Here is a 10,635-nt window from a genome sequence, read left to right on the forward strand (position 1 = left end):
AGAAAGAGGGGCTGCAACCAATACAGCTGCGGTTTTGATGGCTTCCCATCCACTTGTCGAGACTGCGCAAGCGATCTGCACGCACGCAACCGATTCCAAAACCCTCAAAAGTGGGGAAATACTGGCTACGCACAGGATTCTCTTAGCCTTCTGTCTCTTCCTGGCCTCTGGAAAGGGGACAGGCAGAAGAGAAAGAGAGAGAGCACATGCCACACGGGGGGGGGGGGGTGAATCCACACATTCCAGGGCTCTTGCCCAGCATAAATCATGCCCTGCCAAAGGACGGTGGATTTCAGCCCACAGCAGCTGTTATTCCTGTGAACTTTCAAAGCCAGCTGCATTGCGGTATTTTAGGAAGGTGTGGTGTGTGTGTAGGGGGGTGAGGACAAATTCTGTGGCCTTAAATGATGAATCAATATTTTCAGTGATCTATCACCGGAGAATGTACAATCCACAAAGCCCCCCCCCATCTGCTTATTTCTTACAGGCAATTAGATGTTAATCTGAAGGAACACTTGAGTGAGGTATAAGACAAAATGATTTAGCCATAAATTCTGTTCAGCCTCATGGTGGTATCTCAAGAGAAACCACAGGCTCCTGTCCCTTGTCAGTTTCAGCCTCATCCGACAAAATATGTAGCAGTGTGCTAAATACAGATGACTAATTGCTACAAGTGAATTTACTCCATGATTGCAATCACGTCTTTACAAAACTGCAGCAGAGTGAGGTGGAGCAGTGGTGGAAGCAGGCACCTTTTCTTGCCTGTATTATGTTGGCTCCTGGTTATTCTCCAATAATTCATTCCATCTGACGGAACAAGACATTTATTCCCTCTTCTTCTAAGCCGATGTGTGAGTCTCCCACAGCCTTGCCATTGCACCTGTGTCCCCAGTTCTTCGGATAAATCCACGTTGCGGTCCCCTTCAAATGTATTTCAGGATCCACTGGGTTAAACAAACCCCCTTCTTGTTATTCCAGTCACACAACCCGGCCTGCCCTTTAACTGGAATTTAGAGAAATAAAAGGCTCTCTTTGTAACTACAGTAAGTAGAGCAAGTCAATTGGAGGGAGGAGGCAAGGAAATGCCTCGAAAAAGCAATAATGGTCTGTTCTTTCCTACAGGAAAAGGAAAGAGAATACAGCATACACACACGCTGACGTTAGCCAGTCTATGTCCTGCCAAAAACGTGAGTGGCGCTCGTGGGGAGACATAATCACGAAGCGCCAACCGCGGCAGAGACTGCAGAGAGGAGATGCCATCTGCATTCAGCCTTCTCGTGCCCGCAACTGCAGAGGTTCTGTCTCAACGTAAAGAACGGCTTCTCAACCTGTTCTCTGCTGGTTTTTCATGATGCAGCTAAAACGCAGCCGGCCTCCTGCCGCCAAAAGGACAAGAGCCAGTCATGCAAAAGCGACAGAAGATCTGGAAGCAGAATTGTGACTGTTTTCCAACAACAGAATGTTTTAAAATCCAGAGGCACCTGGATTTAGGCTTGTTTTAAATCCAGAGGGACCTGGATTTAACCTTGCTGTGGAATAACGGACTTTGTCCCTGGCTCTGCCGTGCTCTCTCTCTCTCACACACACACACACACACACACCATCATCATCACATTCCACGCATACTGCTAGCTGCCTGGGACTGGGGGCAGCGCCCAAACCAACTCCTCCCTGCAATCTGCACTTTGCTGATAAGGTCAACTCCTAGGCAGAAAGTTCTAGACTGCAGAGAGAAGCCGAGTTCATTGGCTTTTACTTTCCCTTAAGAAACAGGGCTCTTAAGAAGGCAGGAAATGTCAGGAAAAGCTGCCAAGACATCCCTCTTCTGTAGCGTGAAATCACCAGACTCAGGGTTTGGGAGAGACGGAAGTAAGTGAATTAAATCACTCTCGCTTTTTAGACACAGCCGTTGATTCTGGATTATGCTGGGGAACAAGGATGGTGCAGACACGAGGCAGAAATAAAACAAATGGAAGGGAACCGTTTGAATGAGTTTCTGCAAACTGTTTTCCAAGTCTCTCCCCCCCCTCCCCCGGCAGAACGCCATAACTAAAAAACAGAATGCTAGGCATCTAATTGGGAATGCTGAGCACGGGGTATTTTTAGAGGCTGCAATGCAACACAGAGGATGTCAGCAACACTATTCACAAAGGAAAAGCCATTGTAAAGGCGGTGGGGTTGGGTTAAACAGGCTGAACAACAATGCCCATGCCTTGGTCACGCTGCACACCCTTATTGTGTACTCTGGACATGGCCTATCTATCTGTGTACTCTTTAGATTACATTTTGCAGTGCATCTATTAGGGTTGTCATTTGTACGTCGCTCTGGAACCTTCCAAGCTCCTCATCAAGATTCTGGAAGAGCGGTTCATAGCCGTGGCCATCCCATGAGTGGACTGTGCAGATCCTGGCGTTTAACTAGGCCCGGCATGAGCCTTTCCTTTTGGTCGGCCCCGATTCTCCCACCCCTCAAGCTTCAGCGAACGATTCTGTCCCCATGGCTTCCACTAACATCAGAGAAGGAGGGAGGGAGGGAAAAATCTCAACCCTGACCTATTTTCTGCACAACAGGCCAAAAGCTAATCAGACTTCTTTCTAAATTAGAGCCCTAAATACTCAATTTTCTCAGAGGGAACGCTTTCAACTCTCTGGTAAGCATACTTACCATGCTCTACCACCATCCCTTCGATAATATCCTCCAGTGTCCATCAGTATCTATAACACGCAGCTCTGCCATATATATTCAAATCGAGGCCAACTGCAGCTGCACATGGCATTTCAAGCGTGCCTGCATTCTGGTATCAGGGACATGGAGGCCTGAATTTAAAACTGCCTGGGAAAACGGTAGTGCAACGCTTCTAAACACCTATTATTTAAACAAGTAAAGGCCAGTTACTATACAGAGGCATAATTACCTCACCATTTAAGCACAAGTCCTCAGAATTCACTGCATTTTAAGACTTCTCCAGCCGCCACATCCATAGGTATTGTACTTGTTGAAAGATAAAACACGGAAAAGAAAAAGAAATTTCCTGCATGTTTTATGTCCCAGGGAAGGAGGGCGGGGAGGTCTGCTTCTCTTACAAATCTCTGTAATTTTAGCGAGGAATAGTGGTGGCTTGGGGAAAAAACACAAAAGCAGCCACATGACCAGTGATCAGAAACAAAACTGGAGGCAGAGAATACCTTTATGGGATCACTAAGAAGTGAGAAATAAGGAGCTAGCTTGGGTTCTGCAGATCTCTTCTCCAGGTGTGGATGCTGTGAAATTTGGGTGGTTGAGAGAAGCATCAAGAAATCCCCCCCCCCAAAAAAATCGGGTCGCTGTTCTTGTGAAGTAACCGACTTGCAAGATGGAAACTCCATTTGCAATGAAAACCAAAGGTGACCCCATACAATATACAGTAGTTTCTATGGACGGAAAAGAGCAGATACAGATTAAATGGTTTTCAATGCATTCCTATGGGAAATGCAGATTCAACATATGAACTTTTCAACTTGAGAACCACCTTCCAATACGGATTAAGTTCTTAAGTAGAGACCCCACTGTACAGCAAAGTACAACATACCCAGTAAACAGGTTTGGGTCACGTTGTTTAAAGCACACACTGGTCACACTGTACAGTAGCTTGCCGTTTAAAAAAATCAGTTATCCAGAAGGAAGGAGTATGTGTATTTCTTGAATACAAGATCTGCAAAACATATAAGTTAATGTACCGCATATGTAATCCTTCCAGTTCCAAAACAGGATGAGGACTTCTAACTGGTTATAAAATGCATCTACGCTTACTAAATCACCAATGTAGTTAATAAGGCACGACTCTTTAATACTGCTCAAGACAGAAGTAGCCCCAGCCGTGCAGAAGTCAGCAGAGGTTGCACTCTGCGATAAAACTTTGAAAGAAAAAGAAAAAAAAGGATAAATAGCTTTGGATTCTACAGCAGCAACCCCTCTGGCATGTGTCCCTCAGAAGCCTCACAATGTAAAGCAATTAATTCCTCTATTCTCAAACTTTATTTCCTTGGTATGATTTTGCTGTCAGTACTTTGTCCCCAGATGTAAAGTAGTTTGCATTACAGATATTTTAACTCTTCCTTTTGACACAAATTCTGCTTAATTTTACCATGTCCAAACACGCAGAAGAAAGTTGAACTGCCATGAATGCAGCTGTAGTCATATAGCAACTGCAATTGGAGGAAGAAAAAAAAGTTCTACATAAATAATTCTTTCTAATCAATTCATGCCAATTCCTATAAAAATGATTACGTATATAATATTCTGCAATATGCTAGAGTACAATCTGTAGCGAGACAGTATGGCCAATTGTTCTAAGAAGGCTGAATCACTTTTTAAAAAGGACTCTGACACCAGTGGGCTATCAAACAAAAACATGCTTTTTAGAAATCCTAATAAATTGTTTCCACAAATCCAATCAAACTAATGCACACTCATCACACAGCATGCACCAGAGAGAAAGGGGGGGGGAGTGAAGACCAGACTTCCAGCTACCTGAAAGTCTTGCATTAGGAAGCCGTTCTGGTTCATCTAAATAGCAGACACCTTCATTTATGAACTTGCTACGCACACACAAACACACAGAGGTTTGAAAAATTCTGTGAAACGTGTTTTGTCGATGCACAAAAGGGCGGGGGGAGAAGAACTGCAAGCGAGGAGAACGGTAGCTTGGTTATCGCATGCAGACTGGAAAATACCTGAACTCTGACTTTGCGAAATGACGACAACATGGTGGAGGAATGTGGAGTCTAAAAAAGGAGGAGCGTATGGAGATATAATGTTTCACTCATGACAACCTTAAGTACTCTTTTTAATCACACACACACACACCATTTAATTAGTATGAAGCATTTTACACAGCAGTTTGCATAAACTGCTACAGGCTTCCATTCAACGAAGAAGTGACCAAGCCCAATGTAAAAAAAAAAAAAATCACTTATCTAGGTGATTAATTATGCCTAACAAAAATTAAGACACAACCGAGGTCTCTCCAATGCAAAGTCCACGATTGTTAGTAGCGCTAACCACTCCTAGATGCATGCAAATGCTTAAATATTAAACATTTCCTCTTATATAAAGAACCTGCCATATCCTGTCTGTAGGAACTCGGATGGCTGTTTAAACTAGCAGGACTATGATTAATTCATTTCCTTCATTTGAAATATTTATTGCTTTCCTGCAAACCAATGCTCCCAAGCCTTTGGAAATAAACCTCACTGGGCATAAAACAAGACCTCACTTCCAAGTAAACTGTTATAGGATTGGGCTGAGGCAGCAAGCCCTTTTCTCTGCTCACTAAACTCCAGGCTGTTCCGTGGGGAGAACAGCATAAAGGGCTTTTAGCTGTTGTCGGCTCCTTTCTCAAGGAAAAGGTTATTCACGAATGAGAGCAGCAGCACCTTATGTAGCACAATATGGCTGTTTATTTACTACACGGAAGAACTAACTGGTCTATTACTTCGCTTGATCTTCAAACAGCCAAAGTCTCCCGGAAACCGAACTGTTCCTGCCCATCTCCCTCAGAGTATCTGCAGTCTCCTCCACCCTTTTTATCTTGGAGCTGGTTCCAGATCTAATGAAGGAGAAAGAACACTGCATCACTTACAAAAGAGGAAAAGGTCTTTCCTTGAAATTCATTGCACTGGTGTACTAATAGCCTAGCAGGTTTACTCCTTTCTAAGATGGAGCACAAGAGCGTGCCTTTCTAAATGTAAATGACTCTTTTTGGAAGGTGGCCAATTTCACATGGAAACTTGCAAAACACATCCAATCCCTCCCCAATGATCACATAACACATTCTGGTTAGTTTCACTGTCAGGGAAAATCAGCTTAAAAATATAGTTCAAATGTTACTTGGTTTCAACCAAAACAGACACAACTGCTGTATTTTCCTCTGTTCCTGCAAGCCATAATTCCACCTAATTGATTTAAGTCTGCTTACCAACACTGCAGAAATATCATCCTTACGCAGAGCAAGGGAAAAAAACACATACTTTTGGAAGTCTACGTGAAATTCTCATTATTTGCTTTAAATATTCTGCTAAAAATGTTGTATTTTACAACCAATGCTGCCTAGAATCATCTGGTTTCCTATACGTGTAAGCAGAAAAATGAACTGAACATTCCAGGATTGCTTTTACTTGAAAATATCACTTGCTGTTTATTTCAGCTAAAAAAAATCTGTGCAGAGGCTAAGATGATGCAACAACATACATATTTCTAATATTAACACAAACATTCATACAAAACAAGATCAGCTTTCAAAAATCTGTCACTCTGTCCCACCAATAAACTTGCAAAAGGAAGAATAGAAACAAGGGTGATAATAATCACAAATGTATAAAAAGTTATGGCCTTTGAGGAACAAGTGGCACTGCAAAAAGACAAGATTGTCAGCCTTGGAAAAGAGGTATCAGTCCTACATTTCTAAAACACGTCAAGTCACACACTTGATAAGGAATTCCATTGTTTTAAGTAACATCATCGGTAAATTTATTCAGTATAGGTTGCTTTGCAGCCCATTTTTCCGTTTGCTAATTCTTTAAGCAAAGCTTTGCCAATCTGCTCTAGTGAATCTGCTTTTTTTCTTTAGAGCCAAGGAGAAACTGCACCTTTGGCTCCCCCACACTATTCTGCGTCTCCGACCTTCGCCAGGGGCTGAGAATGTGAAAAACGCAAGGAAGCCATTGCTGCAAAATGTAGGTTACAGGGAGCGAGGATTCAATGGATTTTCGCTTCCCCTCCCTCTGAAAATATTAAAATTTCCCTGCTCCATCCCAGTGGGAATGCCTGAAAGTTGCTTTGGAAAAAAAGGTAACAGCCTTTTCCTTCTCTTTTATTGTGCCTTTGTAAAATATAATCACCCTCAAAGGCTCTGAATGAAATTCCTGCTGCTGCGGCTATCTAGGGCGGATCCTCCTCTTCCCTTCTCCTCCCCCCCCCCCAACATATACTGTAATGTCCGCTCCAGCCATCCTTTCCAAGGACGGAAGGAACAGCCAGTCCAGAAGGGCCAGGAAAACAATCCAATAAGAGATACCGCACCCCACCCTCCACTTCTGTCCAGCCAAGCCTTGTGAAATCAGGACTGGGGGGGGGGGGGAAGAGGTGCCGCCAGAGCGTTAATGCAAATTAACGCACCAAGGAACATGTGAATATTCATAAGTGTATCATCAGCAATCAGCTAAAGAACAAGGCTATTACCATTCAGAGGGAATAACCTCTTTGTAAGGGCAAACAAATCAGCTTCAACCGAGACTAATAACAACCGACTGGCCCTCACTCCCAGTTTGCACTGACTAGCCCCCCAACTAGGAATAAAATGACCACCTTCTAATTCCTAGAGGGTCTCAAGTGCTAGATTAGCTTTCTTTTCTGGGTGAAGAAATCTCAGATGATTCACAATGCGTGCCTACGCAGGAGTAGGCGCCACTGAGTCCTATGGCAGTTGTGAGCATCAGACTGACAGCTACCCACAAATCCTCTGGGGAACTTGTGCTTTAATTGTTAACTGGGAAGTTTATCACACACCTCTATACCCTTCTGCATGAATTTCTCATTAATCAGCCATGCCAAACGCCTATTGCAGGCATAGGATGACAATCCAAAATCAAGCAATTAGAAAGACAAGAGTAACCCCCTTAAATTAACCTTATTGCCTATGAGATGGATGTTTTAAACAGGGCTGTGGGGAGAGGGGATGCTGCATATTTTCCTGCAGGAGCACCATATTTTTAGGGGCCTACAGCTTTCTTTTAAAGGCTGCATTCACACCATCTTGGAAATGTAGCTTGTACTGCGTTCAATGAACATAATGCACGGGGCTGCCATCTAGCCAGAATTTAAATCCATTTTTGCACTGGACTTTTTTTTTTTAATTCGGCTCTGCCTGTGCAAAAGAACGTACATACGAAGGGGCGGGGGAAAGAGGGATTAAACCTGCATGAAATCAGCATTCAGGAATGGCGATCAGCCGACAACAGAAGGCACAAAAACAAATGTTGCCCTCACTTCGAAACTCAATGTAGGCGTATGGGAAGAACAGCAATGAAAACCCACTCCTCTTTTCTGCCTGCAGGACAGCCTCTCTTTGGTGCAAAGAAATATAAAGAGACAAAAAGTGAATTTTAATTCACATAAAAGGGCCTTTCATCTTATTTTGAAAAACCCTTACAAGTATTCCTCTCTCTCTCTCCCCACCAAAGGGCTTCTGCCCAAACAGATGGGGTTCTCAGGCTGCAGCCTGATCCTACACCTTGCTTCCTCGAGAGCCAGTCCCCATTTTTTCACTCAGTAGGGCTTACCTTCGTTGACGCTGGGCCCCCAATTCCTATGCAAGGGGTGCACAGGATTAAACACACACCCTCAATGCCTTTGCACACCGGATCCCTCCCAAGCAGATACGCCTGGGACAGTCAAGAGGAGATCCAGGGGGTTCATTCCTTTGGGGGGGGGGAAGATCCCTTTAAACACCCTTCCTTCTCCACCACTCCTTTTTCTTTTTCCATTTAAAGAACCCCCAAGCGAGCCTGGCAGCTCCCCAATGAATAGCACACAATGGAAAAGAACAGCTCCCTGGGATCTGTGTTTTTTTTGGGGGGCGAGGGAAGGCCACACACCTGCCTGCCTACCTGCCTGCCCTCCATTAAGTCCTAGGGGAGACGTACAGGGTGCGCTTCACCCAGGCGTCTCGAGGGGGCGCCCTCGCCTCCGCCCAGACCCTCCCATTGAGGCTGGCGGGGCCTAGGCGCCCCTTTCCCACCCCCGTCCCTTGGAGGGCGCTACTCACGGGGCGGCCCCACCCCACCCGCCTCACCGGGTCTGCAGGAAGAGAGCCGGCCTCTGGGTTGGATGGTTCGTCGGTCGGTCGGTCCGTCTCTCCCGCCCGAAGCCAACCGAGCGTCGCACCCCTTCCTTCCCTTCTTCCCCCCTCAGACGCCCGCCCGACTGTGGGGCCGCCGCGCGCCGCCGCCCTGCTTTTATAACCTGGCCCGGCGGTGACGTCACCGCCGCAGAGACCCGGCGGAGGGCGCGGAGGCCGCCGAAGCGGAGAGAAGAAAGAGCGAGGAGGCGGAGCCGAAGCGGGAAGCCACGCCCACCCGAGGGTGTAGGGGGGGTTTTGGTCCTCGTCGGGGCTCCGCCCTTCGCCTGCCAAGCAACAGAAAGAGCCGAAGCGTCTGTCTATTGGGAGGGGAAAATAAACAAAGCCGACCGTTTCCGAAGAGTTCCGGAAAGAGCCGAGTAAAAGAAAGGGTCTTTTATTGGGAGTTTGCAAGGGTGTAGCTGGGGTGTGTGTGTGTGCGTGTGAATCTTCTCGTTCTCTAAGCATTACCAAGCGGCAGGAGCTGCTTTCGGGACTCCGGCTGCCATCAGCTACAGCTAAGGTGGCCCATGGTTGGGGATTATGGGCCATGTTGTCCTCATTCCCTGCTATCCTGAGCATTTCTCATAGATGCTAAGAGATTTTGTTCCCTTGTTGGTTTATGCATGCGTCATCTTACACATACAGTCGAAAAGAATTTTTAATCCAGCCGAGGAAGTACTCAGTAAAAATGTCTTTATTGAGGTGGAAGGGAAAGCGTTACCTGGCTGATAAGACCACCCTTTAGTGCTTTGCTCCTAATTTCTAACCTGCTCAAAGGAAGGTAATTCAATGGCTTGGAATGGTTTTTTTTTTTTGGGGGGGGGGGTTGCAAGGCAGCAAAGCCTTCTAGCCTTTGGCTTTGAAGTGGGATGGAATAAGTGGTGGGGGCAAATCTCAGGCAGGCACCCCCCGCTTTCTGGTCCTGCAGGACAGACACACATGCGGAACCGCAAAATGCCAGCAATAGAAGCTGCAGTGGGTTTTGCACTGCAGCACATGGACTGCAACGGACCCTGAATTCTCCAGAAACAGCATGACTCAGAGCAATTCAGCTAGAAACGGGACCTGAATACGAAGAGGCTTCCCCCCCTCCCTTTCCTTTAGAGCTACACAAGACTTGGCAGGAAAACCAGACCCAAAAAACAGAAAAACATTAAAAAAACCCCAAAATGAAACACAATCCCTCTGCAGTATCAGTTTAGTGCCATCATCAAATATTAAAACTAAAACATTCTGCTTATAACGCAACCCACCTTAGATCTCTTGTTTGTCTTGGATAAGACCTCAAAAGAAAGAGGTCTTAAAGATAGCTAGATGTGTCTCGGTCCCTCAGTTTCTGTGCATCCTACGCATGTCTACCTCAAAAAATAAAATTAAATACATCCCCTTTACTACAGCAGTTCAGTGTGCACTGCTTCACAGCCAAATCACCTTTAAACTCTCTCTGAGACACATAACGTGCATCGACATGAAGGCAAAAATTTCCTTTCCCTGTCCTGCCTGGTGTTTTGGTTCACAATGCCCATCAGCCCCGACCAATGGTACAGGATGATGGGGGCTGTAGGCCAAAACACCTGACAGGTCAAAATCTACCATCCATTAATGGTTAAGAACAGAAGCATCATGAAAAAGCAGATTATATTCAAGTGGTAGAGTATGTGTAGAATTTTTCTTTGGATTAACTCAATAGTCTTTATCCTCTTCTGAGTGAAAAAACAGTGTTTCGAGTCCAACTTTGTAATATGGGATCTAATTT

At 45.4% G+C, this 10,635-nt stretch overlaps 1 protein-coding gene across 9 annotated transcripts in view; it reads right to left on the reverse strand.

The window, feature by feature from the left end:
• SPTAN1 (spectrin alpha, non-erythrocytic 1) overlaps positions 1-8,966 on the reverse strand; it is a 52,150-nt gene extending 43,184 nt beyond the window's left edge. For 8 of the 9 annotated variants that reach the window (XM_072984739.2, XM_078382679.1, XM_072984738.2 and 5 more), the window contains exon 1: positions 4,714-4,761. In XM_072984739.2, the coding sequence (XP_072840840.2) occupies positions 4,714-4,746 (33 nt within the window). In that variant the 5' untranslated portion in view covers positions 4,747-4,761. Of the gene's footprint in view, positions 1-4,713; positions 4,762-8,831 lie in introns of those variants that run through there. The other variant, XM_072984734.2, reaches the window with a different exon arrangement.
• Positions 8,967-10,635: the final 1,669 nt, after the last annotated feature.

The sequence above is a fragment of the Pogona vitticeps genome, chromosome ZW-PAR (assembly GCF_051106095.1).
Source record: "Pogona vitticeps strain Pit_001003342236 chromosome ZW-PAR, PviZW2.1, whole genome shotgun sequence".
NCBI classification, from domain to species: Eukaryota; Metazoa; Chordata; class Lepidosauria; order Squamata; family Agamidae; genus Pogona; species Pogona vitticeps.